Below are 16,171 nucleotides of genomic sequence, written 5' to 3' on the forward strand. Positions count from 1 at the left end.
CTCCACTTCCCTACCGTTTCCTATGGCCCAATAAAAAGCAAAGGTTCCAAGAGGGTAGAAAAACCAACTTCAGACTCTTAGGGAGTGAAGCTCTGGAGAAAGCAGTGCCCTCACCCTGCCTTGCTAGAGCGACACCTCATCTAAGGTGCAGGGAACTGCTCAGCACACTAGTGCAGAGGAGTTTCCGGGAAAGAGCCACAGTAGGAGAATGGCCCCGTAATCTCAGGACTGCTGAGACTCAGTAGCTCTTCTTGTGGGGAGCAGCAAGACATTCCTGTGAAATCACACTATAGAAAAAGGCAAAGAAGTCAGTCATCTGGTGAGGAGAAAGAGCCAGTCCCTTCCGAATGCCCAGTTCTGAGTCTACCCCCACTAGCTGAAGTTTAAGCATTCATCCTTGGAACATAATTCTTATTCATTGGAATTGTGATTTGTCTTACACTTCAGATCAACTAAACATTTTTTAGGAGAAACTTCTGCTAACCCATGACCCCAAAGGAAAGACTGTATACTCTGAGTACTTTACATCTTCCTAGGGAAATTTAGTTACATTGTTGGCTCTCAAGTGTCCTACAGGGGGTGGGGGACCTCTTTTGCAGGGTTCACGATCAAAAGGCAACTAAGCAATAAAACAGCAAACAGAAGTGCGGAAAGTTTCTTATTTTGGGTTTGGTTGCTCGGTATGGGGAGGGGGGATGGTGCACACATTACTGTTGTGATGTGCTGCCTCAAAAATCTATAAACCACACAATAGAAACAAGTTCTTTCCTGTGTTCCATGACAAAGAGACGGTATTGCAAAGAAAACCTCACCCGGAGTTGTCTGCATGATGGCGGACATGTCTCCTCCAGGCTATTCTAAGAGTAACAGGTATTCCTTCAAAGAAGCTGGCAGTGGAAGACCCTTCACCGCATCGGGCAGGTACTGGAGACCCAGGCTATGGCGTACAGCATAGCGGGCGAGTGTCTTGAGAGTTCCTGGGGCTGAGCACAGCACAGTCAGTTTTTCACAGAGCTGCTGATCTTTGGTCACTTCTCTTGGCATGGCGCCATTTTTCCTTAACTCAAAGTGTCCAACAGCTCTATGGAGGAGCTCAAAGCAGGAGTCTTCTTTCTTTGTTCCAAGTCCTCTAACCAGCAGAGCCACCAGGCGGGAGATGGGTGTCTGGCCTTTTAAGTTGATGACTCTGACCTCAGCACCATAGTCAAGAAGGATGCTGACACTCTCAAGATTTCCCTTCATGGCAGCCCAGCTGAGCGGTGTATCGTTGTTGTAATCCAGGGCATTGACGGATGCCCCACTCTCTAGGAGAGCCCGCACACACTCAGCATTGTTCTTAAAGGCTGCCCAGTGAAGCGGGGTGTCTCTGTTGCCATCCAGTGCATTGGGGTTTGCACCATATTCCAACAGGACCTCTACACAAGCCTCATCTTTCTCTGCGGCATAGTGGAGGGCTGTCCGGTTGTAGCCATCCAGGGCATTGACCTACAGAAGGAAGGAGGGGGTTACAGTGGGCAACAATGCCTGTGTGATGCGCCCACTCCCTTCCTCATGCAATGCTCTCAACAATGAGGCAATGTGCAATTCCCCAGAGGTCCTGGTGATCGAGAGGAGATGACACAGATAAGGAACAATAGGAACTGAGAACAGCCAGCTCTCATCCCACCAGGCTGGCAGGACTGCCGTGTGTGTCTACTTCTCTACACTAGAGTCTGCCACACAGTAGGGACTGAAGAGGGAAAAGATGAAGTCCAAGTCTCTAACACTGCTCTGAGAGAAATTCTCCATTGTCTACCCCGACACTTTCTATATCCTGTGATTAGTGGACACCAGAAAGAAAAACAATGAAGTCAAAACTCTGTCCTTTTAGCTTTGTTGTGTTCTTTAAGATTGCAGATGAACTCATGTGGAGGAAAAGCACAAACTTCCCGTGCTGAAATGGCAGGTGCCTCACTGAGCCAATCCTTACCTCAAACTCCCGATCTACAGAGCTCCTCCACACCGTACGGTGCACTGGAGCCAAAGCAAACTGCTTACTGGAGCTTTCTCTGTCAGCCTCACCGTCCCTTGGTAAAACCGGTTTTTCACCTCAGGGTCACTTAATTACAAAAAGGTTTAACCACGGGATTATAGACTAGCTAGTGCTGCAGACAGCAGCATGGGTGTATGGAGAGGTCACGGTGGGACTTGCTGCTTCTGCTTCCTGTCCAGCGTGTTTGGGACTGCACGCCGGGGGGCTGGATGGCTTGTCTGATTCAGATTAGCACTCACTACCTGCAAGACTGCTCACCAACAAACAAAGCTGCCAGATCAATTTGTCATGTACGTTCTTAGCAACTGCTATAAGCCAGCGATCCAAACACTTTATAACCTTAAGGCATACCCTTTTTATAGATGGGGAAACTGAGGCAAAGACAGGGTTTAAGGAATCTGTTCAAGGTCACACAACCGAAGGCACCTGGGCTGGAAGTAGAATCCATGAAATTGGTTCCAAAGTCCTTTTGGGGAGGAGGGCTAGCCAGCTTCGAAGTCTTGTTATAGATCCAAGCTGGCTTCCACCTTACAGTCCTTTGACTTACCCCTCCCAGTGCTAGGGTCACAGGTGAACACATGCCATCATGCCTGGCTCCGAGTCCGTTCTTTCAATCATTCTTTATATTACGCTGCTTCTTGCCAGTACCAAGAGTCTACTTCCAAAAATTTTATTTTTATCTTAAGATGCAATTACAAAGAAGACAATAATCTCCAGAATTTCACATGTCTAAGAATATCTTACATGGCTTAGAATTAATTGGAGTTGAGAAGCCTCCGGACTTATGGTGACTGTATAGTCCACAGAAGAGGAGTCAACGGAAATATGAACAAACCCCAGGAGGTAGGCAGGGAAGGAAAGAGAAATAAAACTCATTTTTGGAGCCATGCACAGCTTAAGTGAATTTTTTAAAAAAGGCAAAGGGATAAAATCCTTAGAATGATCCTATGGATTTATGATTATACCTGGCTTTGGTAACATATGCCAATGTCACCAGGAGTTGCAAAGTAACCTGGAAGGTGCGAAGGGAAATTCTAGGAAACATGAGGTCAAGTGTTTTTTTTTTTTTCATTTTGTTGTTGTTGTTTTTGGTTTTTCTAGACAAGGTTCCTCTGTGTAGCTTTGCGCCTTTTCTGGAACTCACTTGGTAGCCCAGGCTGGCCTTGAACTCACAGAGATCCACCTGCCTCTGCCTCCCGAGTGCTGGCATTAAAGGCGTGCGCCACCACCGCCCGGTCGAGTTTTTATGACTCACTAATGTGGAAGTGTTGGAAACGTCACTCACCTCCGCCCCCTTTTCCAGCAGTAACTCCACGCAGTCGGCATCCGACACCATGCAGGCACAGTGCAGGGGCTTCAGTGTTCCGTGGGTGCAGTTCACATCTGCTCCCTGTGGGAAGAAGTTCAGAAGCCACAGAAGGGACTTGATGGGGGCGGGGGGGGGGGGGGGCACTCCTCAGCCTCAATATACTTTAACTCCAAGTACCAATTATTTCTAGTAATGAAGTCCAGTACTCAAACCCAGGGAATATTGAAGAGGAAGAAAAGGAAGTCATTTCTCCAGATGAAGCTATTAAATTTTTCCACAACACAGCCTGCCAAAGTGCCCCTCCCTCCCGGACACCTCTGAGGACATGGCCTTATGTGTAAAAGCTGTGGGAAAGCTGGCCCAGCCTCCCACTTTCTATGGCCACTGTGCTCTGCAAGTTATGAAAATGAGTCCCAGCCTGAGGCCAGAACTATCAGCCTCTTTTTACAATTCAACAAATGACGCTAACCATCAGGCTGTCTTAATGGCGTGTTTACAGACTCTTCAAGGTGGCCCGAGTCTCAGCATTACTCCTAGTCTGGCTCAGGTGAGCCATTCCCACCAGCAGCAGAGCTGGAATGAGAACAGACAAGTTCCCACTGCCCAGACTTCCCTCCCCACTGCGCTGAGAACGAGCTATGGCACGCCTTCCTTCGCCTGTGTGCTACTGACCCAAAGAGAAGATCCGCACGTTGCTGTTTTAAACCATGTAGTGTGGAGGAACCACATGGTCACATTTTCCAAAACATTACTCTCTCTCTAACTTCTCCTCTTCAAAGGAGGAAGGGTACCGAAGCTTTCCAGGGTACTAGTCATGTAACAGAGTTACTGGCAGCAGTGCTTAGAGATCAGAGAAAGTGTTTCCTTCCTTTTAAAGGAAGTGAGACTTACTTTTAATTATGCATGTGCGTGTGCGTGCGTGTGTGCGTGTGTGCGTGTCCATCCTTGCATGAGTTTCTCCCCGTGAGTGCATGTGTCTGCAGAGGTCCGAAGAGGCATCAGAGCCCCTGGAGATTCAGTCACAGGTGGCCGTGAGCCGCCTGACATGGGGCCCACTCTCCATCACTGAGTCTCTCTCAGGTCTCTAATTCTCTTGACCGGTAATTACTACACACTTCAGGGCACAGGGTCTGCCATGGAACTAAAACTAGCAGCTGTTGTAACCAAGCAGGAAAGTGAAATCTCTCCCTGCAATCACCATCGCCCAGGTCTGAAGGAAAGCTCCAAGGATTTAAAACCTGACCCCTACTTTGCTTGCCTCCTAAAACCCTCCGTAACACGTGGGCAGAAGACTTTGAGCTGCATGGCTTTCACATATGTGCATGCTCCATATCCTGTCAGGTTAAAAAAACCAAAAACATGCAAGAAGGGTTATCTAGAATATATTTTATGAAGGAAAACATCAAGGCCATAAAGGCAGATGAAACAAAAGTTAGGGAGCACGTATTTTAATGATCATGCTAACACTGATGAGCATGGAGTGTGTGCTCAAATCAAGGCTGCAGCTCAAACACCTATGGCAGTTTAGCAGGGATTCTCCCACTTCCCCTTTCAAAGGTCTGCTCTATCAAGAATGGGCCACTCACCCCTCTGATGAGGTCCTCTACGTTGTCATGTGGGAAGGAGCGGATGGCAGCGATTGTTCGGATCAGGCGTTCTGAGAGGGAGTATTTGCTCTGAATGCTCTGCATAATATACCACATACTGGAACTCATCAAGGCTCAGAGTATGTTCACATGCTCCAGACTGCCTGAAACAAAGAAGTTTTAGGCATATACAATATCGCCGAGTATACCTGTCCTCAGAGTTAAGCATTTTCTGAGGGTTTTTCCATTATAAAAAGTTGTCAAGGAGCTCAGTGATTAATCAATGCCACCTCCTGTAATAGTAAGGCAGATTACAATACCTGCTAAGATGTTAACTAAACCTGGATACTCTCTGATGCCTAGGACAAGATCTCCCTAAGAGGTCTGATACTAAGATCCCCCATGGGGCGCCACATGGCTAGCAAGGAGTAAGAGTTGAAGGCTGAAACAGGAAGCACTCTTTTCCGACTCTGAATTTTTGTTTTTATTATCAGTATCACCTCCAGGTTCCTTACAATATAGCTGTGCACACATTGTTGTTTTTCCATCTGAATTAAAATCAACTGGCCAGATAGGACACTGTCTTCTACTGTCCTGTTCAGTAAAGCCAACCACCACCTCCCGTAAGATGTAGACATTTAACACATATTGGTTGCTTAACAGGCTATGGAGATGCTCTCAGTGCCTGTGAGAAGAGGGAGGCTATGGAACAAACATATCTTGATGAAAGTCATCTGTGAAATATTTTCAAATATTTAGCAAAAAAAAACAAGAAATAAGTTAACATTCTAAATTAAGGAAGAAAGTGAGTGTATAACCACACTGGAATCAACCTAAAAAGTTCATACCAATAAAATATGCGTTTAGTTATTGGAAATAAACAGATTTAAACTAAAAGCATTTTAATAACTGACTAGTCAATGCACCTGACAAATATATTTGTGCAGATGTGTTGAAACCACATTAGGGCAGAGAATTCTAGGATGAAAAGAGAAAATATTCTACATACTTAGATTTATAATAAAAGTTTTAACAATATAAGATGTGTTAAATGATACATCTTAAAATGACAGCCAATAAAGTGATATGTTCTTTATGAAAAAAGCACCTATCAAAAACTGGAGTAAAAGTTGGCAGTGGTGGTGCATGCCTTTAATCCCAGGTAGAGGCAGGTGGGTCTCTGAATTCCAGGCCAGCCTGATCTACAGGGAGTTCCTGGACAGCCAGGGCTACACAGAGAATCAATCTCAAACAAAACAAAACAAACAAAAAACCTGGAGGAAAAATAATAAGCAGCTCCAACTCTTTGGTGTATTTGCTTAGGAATCTGTGTTTTTATTAAATATCAACCCCTCAAGAGTTAAGGTAATGGGAGGCTTTTATAGTAATGCCTGGTACATGAAGGTCCGCAACACACATTTTTTAAACTAATACTTGACTTGGCTTCATACTACCCATCACCCAGGATCCACGCACCAAACCTCTGGATCAGCAAAGTTGCTGTCAAGGTGGGACCCGGAAGCAAAAGCTTTTTTACTTTGGAACCTAACCGTTTTTGTCATGACACATGCAATTACTAATAACATGACTATGGAAAAAAAATGTGTTCAGTAATTCTGTATTATAGATTTGTTTTTGTGATGGGGTATCCCTTTATACACTGTATAATATAGTATAAACTCTGATAGTTTCTTTCTGCTAACCAGTAGCCTTTTCTATCTATCTCAAGGTGTCCAAGGCTGTGGGTCCCGCTTGGTATTAGAGTGGCTGCTCCTTGGAATTTGGCAAATCCTTTTCTCAACTCCTAGCACTCAAAATAAACTCACTCTCCTCAAAATAAACTCACTCCCTCACCCCCCACCCCCCACCCCCCCTCAGCCTCCCTCATCAGATCATCAACATCTGTACCTTACACTTTGTAGCAAAGGGAACAAAAGCGGGGGGGGGGGGGGGGGGGGGGGTGCGCGCGCGCGCGCGCGCGTGTGTGTGTGTGTGTGTGTGTGTGTGTGTGTGTGTGTGTGTGTGAAATGGGGGGTGGAGTGTGAAATGGGGGGTGGGGACGTGCAACGTGCCGCAAAGGTAGGTTTGTCCGGGGGTCCCAACACTGGTGTGGACAGAGGGGACAAAACCCAGGCTATCTAAAGGGGAAGGCGTGGACTGGTGTGGTTGTTAAGTTTCTGGTACATAGTTAAGTAGACGGCACTAAACCCTGCACTCATTTTACGAGTGTTCCTGGATTCCTGGTTCCTGGAACCCTAATCCAGCACGGCTAGCAGGTGTTCACCTCCTGCAGCCGTGAAGCTCCAGGTGGAAACAGTGGGACAGCATTCGCAATCAGGACCAGTCAGGATCGTCTAAGTCTCCACGCCCCTCAGTTTCCTCAGCTGGTGCTCACCCGCCCCATGCCCTGAGCTCTTTCCCTATGGAATGCACAGCAAACACCTTTATTTAAAAAGAAGAAAAAGAAGGAGGAGGAGGAAGAAGGAGGAGGAGGGAGAGGAGGAGGAGGAGAAGGAAGAAGAAGAAGAAGAAGAAGAAGGAGAAGGAGAAGGAGAAGGAGAAGGAGAAGGAGAAGGAGAAGGAGAAGGAGAAGGAGAAGGAGAAGGAGAAGGAGAAGGAGAAGGAGAAGGAGAAGCAGAAGCAGCAGCAGCAGCAGCAGCAGCAGCAGCGCAGAAAGACACTCAGCAGACGCCACCGCTGCTGCTCTGGGCAGGCCTGGGCCTCGCCGCCACAGGGACCATCGACCCGGACGGGGACACCCAACCCCATGACACCTGCTGCTGGAGGCTCGCGGCCGCTGGGCCTGGCGGAGCCCAGGGCCCGGGGGACAAGGGCACGCCATGCCAGGACTGCGGTGTCCCTCGCGGCGGCGGAGACCCCAGGGGCTCGCAGCAATCCCGGGGAGCCTCAGCCTGCACCCCGGGGCGCTGACACCGACTTGTCCCCGCCCCCACCACCCGCCCAGGCCGGGAAGGGGAGGCCCGCAGCCCTTGGCGGGTGGCCAGGGACGTTCCTGGCTGCGGGGCTCCCGGCTGGGGACCCGGCTTCCCACCGTCCCGCACCCACCCACGGCCGCACTCACCGAACCGTGGGCAGAGCTCGGTCCGGGAAGCCGCTGTCAAGCCGTGACCCGGAAGCAGAAGCGGCCCGCGGCAGCCCTATGTTTTCAAGCGCAAGACGGCCCGGGGTGCGTCGGCGCGCCTGCGCGCTGGCCAAGGCGAGAGAGCCGAGCGCGCCTGCGCGGACTCTCGACGCCGGGAAGGTACTTAGGTCTTTCCTAGGGTCTAGGGGCTCGGGGGCTGTGTTCCTGTGCTGCCTAAAAGCGGCGGGTGCAGGCGCAGTCTCAAACTCGCCCCAGCCTTGGGCCCCGTCCTGGCCCCATGGTGGGAAAGAAACACGGATCTCGGCTTTCAAGCCTAGTCTATAAGGCTGCGTCTGCGCAGACCCGGCCAGTGTAGGACCGTCCCACCGGCGGCCTCCCTGTGTCCGCGTCCAAAACACGGTCCTGGACACCTCGTCCTCACACCGCTCTTCTGCTTTGCACCATCCATTTCAGAGTACAAGCGTCCCATACCTGACCCAGTGAGGGGCTGGTGACTGCCTCTCTACTCTTGATCTGATTAACCCAGGGTATTTGAACCACCGCTCTCTCTCTTGAGAATTCACACACAACAAAAGCAGGTTTCCACCTGGGCCCGGCAGAGAGGACGGGGTCAGAGGATCCAGCAAGACAAAGCACTTTATATAACCTGGAGGGTGGCGTCCACCTCTCTTCGGAGGTTCTGGGCCCTGACAGCCCTGGTTCAATGCCATGCACCATAAAGAACAAGGCTAGGGCTATGGTTCTGAGAGTGATTTATTATTTCCCTCAGTTTCTCTGAGTATTAACTCCCTCGATGTGGGCTCTAATGATACTTAAAAATCCTTCTATTTTTAGAAATTTCTTTTTTATGTAGTTCCAGAGCAAAAGGACTTGCTTCCAAAATGCTTACCCATTGCCCAAATGAGAATAAGTATATGGCTATCGTGATGCTACCGTACTACAAAATGGAGCCCGCGAGCACTTCATTACAAAATTGCAAAGTCTATAGTATCTGTTCCACTTTTGCTTCTGCTGGTGCCTCCTTTCTAAAGGAAGATAAAGACAACGACGATTCTCAGTTTTAAGTTTGTTTTTTTTTTCTGTTTTAAGTTTTAATATTGTAGTTGGCTGTTTTGCTCTTTTGGGGAGGCCTACCACGCAGGTCCCAAATAAACCACACATGGAGGCTTATTCTTAATTTTAAATGCCCGGCCTTAGCTTGGCTTGTTGCTAGCCAGCTTTTCTTAAACTAGCCTGTCAACCTTTTGCCTCTGGGCTTTTACCTTTTTCTATTTCTGTATATCTTTCTCTCTCTCTCTCTTTTTTTTTTTTAAGATTGGACTGTAGGCAAGCCTAAATTTTCTTTTCTCCTCATTTTTTAAAAAAATGATTTATTTATTATGTATACAGTGTTCTGCCTGCACACCAGAAGTGGGCACCAGATCTCATTACAGATGGTTGTGAGCCACCATGTGGTTGCTGGGAATTGAACTCAGGTCCTCTGGAAGAGCAGCCTGTGCTCTTAACCTCTGAGCCATCTTTCCAGCCCCATATATCTTTCTTTTTTACTCCATTGCTAGTTGTGTAGCTGGGTGGCTAACCCCTTGTGTCCTCCTCCTCTCGCTCCCTCTCGGTTTCCTCCCAGATTTCTCCTTCTATTTATTCTCTGCCAGCCCCACCTACTCTTTCTTGCTATTGGCCATTCAGCTCTTAATTAGACCATCAGATGTTTTAGACAGGCACTGTAACACAGCTTCATAGAATTAAACAAACAATGCAGCATAAAAGAATGCAACACATCTTTGCATTATTAAATGTTCCACAGCATAAACAAATGTAACACATCTTAGAATAATATTCTACAACATATTATAGGGAAAAGGGGCTGGCTAAAGAAACCCAGCCTGACCCTAGAGCCCAGAACCAGTGAAAGAAACACATCCAAGATCTGGGACCTAAGCCAGAGAAAGAAACAGTTTATCCCCAAACCCAGAAACAAAGAAACATGTCCTGACTCTGAAACCAGTGCCAAAGAAATACACTTTGTCCCTAGAATCAGAGCCAGTGAAAGAAATATGCCCTGGCCTTAGAATTAGAACCAAAAAGCTAAGAAAGGCCAGTGAAAGAAACACAGTTTGACTCTGAAATCAGGGCCATCTCTGTCCCTAACCCACAAAACTAACCAATCCCTGAGCAGAAAAAACTAACCAATCCCTGGACAAAAAAAATCTTCTCCATGGAGAAACTCCACCCCCAAGAGATCCTATATAAACCACCCTGCCTGTTCAGCTGTGAGCTGTTCTTTCCCATCCTGGTAGAGGCAGCCACTCTCCTGGACTCCTTCCCAAATAAATCTCTTTCTCAAAAGAGCCTTGGGTGTGAAGATCGTCATTCATCCGGGCAGAGAAGAAGAACCTTGCTAAGTGAAGCAAAAGAAGCTCTGTTGGGAAGCCCCTGAAATGGAGGCTGAGCAAAGCTCAACTGTAGCAACTCTCTAGGAGAGGAGCAGGATTGCTGTATCCTGCGATGAGACCATCCCCCACGGCACCCCAACTCCAGGAACAGTCAGGACATCTTCCCCTCCAGAGCTGGGCTGTCCCATTGCAGCTCCAGCCTCCAGAGCTGTCCTAGCAGCTCCCGGTGTCACCTGACTCTGAACAGTCAGAATATCTTTCCCCCAGAGTTGCAACACTTGCCTACACATATTACTTTTGTTATAAAAATATTCAAACATACAGAAAAAACTAGAAAGAATAGTAAAATGAATCTTTTTTTTTGGGGGGGGGGGTGTTCGAGACAGGGTTTCTCTGTAGCTTTGGAGCCTTTCCTGGACTAGCTCTGTAGACCAGGCTGGCCTCGAACTCACAGAGATCCACCTGCCTCTGCCTCCCGAGTGCTGGGATTACAGGCGTGTGCCACCACCGCCCAGTGTAAAGTGAATCTTTATAACCATCACCCATTTGTAAAACATTGTCTGTCTGTCACATTTAAAATCTAACTTTATTTTTCTCTTGTTCATTTTTCAAGATTTAGCTTGTTATTGGTTTTCTTTTCTTTTTTTTCCAGACAAACTACTAAAAAATGTGTGTAATTTCTGCTGCTTTGGGGGATTTTTTTTTTCCAAGAAGACTCAATTATTTGTCTTGATGGTTTCCCCCTACCCAATTCATTCCCCAAATCTATTGACTGATAAATACTAAAGACTATAAATTATGAGGAAAAACTGGTATTTTATAAAGGTATGAATGATTGCATTTTGCCAGTAGGTGATGAAATAAACTACCCATACAGGTTGTTTTGACGTGTCTTGGAGACCTGCATCACAACAAAAGTAAGTTTTAGATTTGCCCATTACAGAACATTCACTGACCTCTTCTTACAGGCTCAGTTTTTCAGGGAGCAGAGATGAAGTGTGGCTCCTTTTGATGAAGGATTGGAAGGCAAACTTGATCATTGTGATTGCAGTTAAGGACCATCACATCGACAAAGTCAATGTTGACGAATCATTCTACCCCAAAAGGAAACCAAGGGAGTATAGGAAGGAGAGAGAGATCTGTGACAAGTTTTATAGGGAAAAATCTGTGCTGTTGAGTCCCCTCTGTCTGCCCACCCAAATACTTCTTTTTCCTCAAGCATAAAAATGAACTTCTTTGGCACTGGAGAGTTCAAAAAGTGTTCCCTGTTGCTAGAAAGTCAAGAACTACATCAGCATTTTTGCCTGACGTAAGAAAAAGAAGACTGCAGCTGCAGAGATGGATTTATCTCACCAAATGTGGGCCACAAAGAAGACAGACAATACCGAGTTGCCTACTGTCCAAAGAGAGGTCTAGAGGCATGGAGGAACCGGATGGCCTGAAGTTGGAAATAGATAAAGGAATCCTGAAATGCATAGTTGGTTGTAGGCCACCACTTCCATGTCTTTTTAGGCCAAATGCATTTACTTAAGAGGGCTCTGATGATAGGAATCTCCAAAGAACTGTCAAAGGCTTCCTTTAGGAAAAAAAATCAGCTTCTGCCATCTATTAGATACAGTGCTGGCCTTTCAAAGAGCAGCCCCTGGACTCTGGTGTCCTGCCTCCTCCCACTTTTACACAAGCAGATGGAATAGCATTGGCCAATGGGGAGGGGAGCTTTGGTGGTGTGTAAGGAGCAAGAGGTAGAAAGTCCAGGAGAAAGCTGAAGACTGGCAGCCACCAGCCGTGGGCCCCACCTGGGGGATGGAGAGAGCAGCCTTGGACTGACAGTACCTTAGAATGAATTTGAGACTCTGATTAACATTTTGGACGGGAAACCTTCTAATTACTAAGTAAAGTCATCTAGACCACCGTCTTTTTTTAATTTCAAGGGACTGTTCTGTACAAGACTATCAATTAGCAAAGAATAAACCAAAAAGTAAAGTTTCCATTCAGGAACCAAGGAAGATAGCAACCTAACCCCCACCCCTAGGTAAAATATTTGAAAACATGGTAAGAGCCTAAAGAACAAAGATGTGATTTGATCACATCCATGACTTGTGCATTCCACATCTGAATTTCATCCATAGGTTCTTACTATACACATAGTTATTTCTGCCCTTTGTAGCTTGAATAGAAGTGATTCATGGGTCTCTGGTTTGTGTGTGTGTGTGTGTGTGTGTGTGTGTGTGTGTGTGTGTGTGTGTGTGCTGTTTCCCATAAGACCATAGGTCATTCCCCACTATGTTCCTTCCAATTCTGCTCTCAAAAAGGGCCCAGTAGGTGGTGGTAATTGGCAGACAGTCTAACTAGTGTTTCTATTTTCAGAGCTGGGCGTAAACTTGAGCTGGAAACTTGATAATGCTGTTATGGCTGTACCCACTGCTGCTAGCAGCAATCAACATGGATTAGTATCCAGACCACGTAGAGGCCATGGGGGTGAACCAGGTGACAGATCTGATGTCCTGCCTTTTAAGCCATGTGAGTAATTCCTTTTAGGAGTGAACCATCTTTCTTCTCTTATTGGCTCCAAATATTTTCCTGGTTTTAAGCAGGTCTTTTGGAGTGACAGGAAGCTGCAGGAGAGGAATTCTGCCTTGCTAGCTCCTAAGTGGTGACAGAGAGCTTTTCATGACAGCTTTCTGGGCTCTGGCCAAACTCGTCAAATATGCTCCTGCCTCAGACCCCCTTCTCCAGGGCCACACGTCTAATGTTGATGGCATGTCCTTCCTAGAGAAAGGTGTCTTAAACGTAGAAAGAGGCTTTTCCCAAATACTCTTATCACCAAAAGAATAAAAGCCGAAGGGAAATTCGAGATTCTCTTAAACTTGAAGGAGAGAAGGGATAGGTCCAAAGCAATATGATAGAGTAAAAAATTAGGATCTACAGTGTAATCCACTATCTATCTAGTGGGAAAAAATAACTTATCTCCACTAACACAAGAGTAAATGTTACCTTTCTCTGGACTTATATAGTGTTGTCACTTAATGTAATTCTTTATATTTAGAAACAATATAACACCATGTAAGCACAGTAGGAACCAATATTCCATTTCTGAGCAAGTTGCATTCCATATCTCAGCCTCAGTTTACTGACCCAAGACCAGAGAGCATCTAATCTAAGGGTTAAGTTCACAAAACCTAGGCCATATTTGTGAAGAGCAGTTTTATATGCTACATAAAGCATTAAGGGCTATTATCTATGCCATCTTGATATTAGCTTGTGTTTGTTTAGAGAGATTGCCAAATGTTTTGTCCTTTTGACCCCATTAAGGATGAGATAGATTTCCTATGTTCATTCCTTCTGCATAAAAAATCCCAGCACATAGTAGGTGTGCTGGCTAGTTTTTTTTTTTTTTAATGTCAACTTGGTATAAACTAGAGTCATCTGAGAGGAAGAAATCTCAACTGAGAAAATATAAGATCAGGTTGTAGACAAGCCTGTAGGGCATTTCCTAATTAGTGATTGAGGTGTGGCGTTGCCCCTAGTCTGGTGGTCCTGGGTACGATAAGAAAGCAAACCCCACTGCCGGGCGCTGGTGGCACATGCCTTTAATCCCAGTACTCGGGAGGCAGAGGCAGGCAGATCTCTGTGAGTTCAAGGCCAGCCTGGGCTATAGAGTGAGTTCCAGGAGAGGTGTGAAAGCTACAGAGAAACCCTGTCTCGAAAAACCAAAAAAAAAAAAAAAAAAAGAAGAAGAAGAAAAAAAAAGAAAAAAAGAAAGAAAGCAAACCCCCAAATAAAACCTCCAGTGCTAGGAATGGGTTACATCTAATTGAATTGTTGGCCAAAGGGGCTCTCTGGAAACCCACAAATAACCCAGGCTATAGCCAAGGCTGCTGGTTGTTCTCTACAAACCTGGCAACTCCATGTTGCTGAAGACAATACCTACATAGCTCAGTGAACACAGAGAAGTCAAGCTGGTGCCCACCTAGAGCATCCCTGCTTCCTCGTGTTCATGGTGCTGGGAGGTACTCTTTCTGCATGCTACCAAAGGAGACAGGTAAGTAGCACCCCAGCTGCAAACCCGTTGATCTACAAGTGGTGGCCGGCCTGCAAGACATACTGGTGCAATAGTAGCACAAAATTTGTGGGAGTGACCGACCCCGATCTGATTGGATTTAAGGCCCACTCCAGGAGATGGAACCTATGCCCCACACTGCCCAGATGGCCAAGAACCTGAGACTAGACACATCATAGACCTAGAGGAAAACCTAACGCCATGGTTCTGCTAAAGGAACATAGCAATGAAATGACTCCTCACGGCATTCTGCCATACATAGATCAGCGTCTCTCTCAGCCGCTGTCAGAGGATCTTCCTCCTACAGTAGATGGGAACAAATGCAGAGACTCACAACTGGAGAATGTGCAGAGTGAGAGACCTTGGAACATTCAGTCCTAAGTGGGATGTCTCCATCAAATCCCTCCCCTCGGGGCTCAGGAAACTCTGAAAGAGAAGGCAGAAAGATTGTAAGAGCCAGGGGTGGGGTGGGGGGGACACCAAGGAAACAAGGCCATCCAGACACAATATGACGGATGCGACTATAAACTCAGAGACTAGCAGCATGCACAGACGGTACCCAGCTCTAAGCCAGATGGGGTCCTAGTGTGGGGAGGGGAAGCCAGACACAAGTCCCCATCCCTAACCCAGAAGCTATCTCCAATTGATAACTGCTCACAGAGGATAAATCAGTTTTCTACAATGGAGCCTCATTGGGTATACAAATAACACTTAGGGCAGGTCCCATGCCCAGCAGCAGATGGCCAACACCAAAGGAACTCACTGGTAGTTTTGGAGGTATTTTGTCACACAATGCTTTGTCTAGGCTTTTTTTTTTTAACCTTATGGATCTTTTGCTTATATATTATGGTGCCCAGTTTTGTTTTTATGAATTTGTATGTGTTTCTTATGCCTTTTCTTTGGCACTTTTTTCTGTTTTTGTTTGTTTGGTTTTTATTTTATTTAATTTATTTATTGTTATTTATTATTATATATTTCAGTTTGTAGTCTAAGAGAGAGAAAGATTGTAGATTTGGGTGGGTAGGGAGGATCTGGGAAGAGTTGGGGAAGGGGAAACCATAATCAGAATATATGGTATGAAAAAAAATCTATTTTCAAGAAAAAAATTAAACAGGTGCTTACCATATAGCCACACACACACACACACACACACACACACACACACACACACACACACAAAAAAAAAAAAAAAAAAAAAAAAAAAAAAGCAGCCCGGAGAAGCCATGCAGTGCAGCAAGCCAGTAAGCAGCACCCCTCCATAGCCTCTGCATCAGCTCCTGCCTCCAGGTTCCCACCTGCTTTGAGTTCCTGTCTTGGCCTCCCTCACTAGGCTGTGACTCAAGATATGCAAACCAAACAATTTTTTTTTTCTTTCTCAAGTTGTTTTCGGCTACAATGTTTCATCACAGCAGTAGTAGCCATAACTAAGGCAGAAGGTATACGGCAAGCCTAAGGTAAAGTGAACTACCGAAAAGTAACCTCCCAAAGACAGGGACACTAGGATGTCTTCTCTGATCCGAGAAAGAAAAAGGCTAAGGGATGAACTCAGAGAAAAACTGAGAAGGGGGTTTGGGAGCTAGAATAAAGAGAAAGAAAATTAGAAGAAGACAAGGCACATTAGGGTGAGTCACTCCGTAGAAGCAGAGCAGCATTAGTGTGCGGCCAGAGGAGCTCCCAGGACGCCTGGG

The 16,171-nt window shown here is 46.2% G+C and overlaps 1 protein-coding gene across 9 annotated transcripts in view; it reads right to left on the minus strand.

Annotated features, from left to right (window-relative positions):
* Positions 1-641: 641 nt before the first annotated feature.
* Positions 642-16,171, minus strand: part of Asb8 (ankyrin repeat and SOCS box containing 8) — a 34,703-nt gene continuing 19,173 nt past the window's right edge. For 2 of the 9 annotated variants that reach the window (XM_042264565.2, XM_042264564.2), the window contains exons 2-5: positions 14,818-14,909; positions 4,928-5,091; positions 3,318-3,422; positions 642-1,485 (exon numbers count right to left, since the gene is read on the minus strand). In XM_042264565.2, coding sequence (XP_042120499.1) covers positions 853-1,485; positions 3,318-3,422; positions 4,928-5,056 — 867 coding nt within the window. In that variant the 5' untranslated portion in view covers positions 5,057-5,091; positions 14,818-14,909 and the 3' untranslated portion in view covers positions 642-852. Of the gene's footprint in view, positions 1,486-3,317; positions 3,423-4,927; positions 5,092-8,009; positions 8,365-14,817; positions 14,910-16,171 lie in introns of those variants that run through there. The other 7 variants (XM_042264567.2, XM_076556714.1, XM_042264569.2 and 4 more) reach the window with 5 other exon arrangements.

The sequence above is a fragment of the Peromyscus maniculatus genome, chromosome 20 (assembly GCF_049852395.1).
Source record: "Peromyscus maniculatus bairdii isolate BWxNUB_F1_BW_parent chromosome 20, HU_Pman_BW_mat_3.1, whole genome shotgun sequence".
In the NCBI taxonomy this organism is placed as follows: domain Eukaryota; kingdom Metazoa; phylum Chordata; class Mammalia; order Rodentia; family Cricetidae; genus Peromyscus; species Peromyscus maniculatus.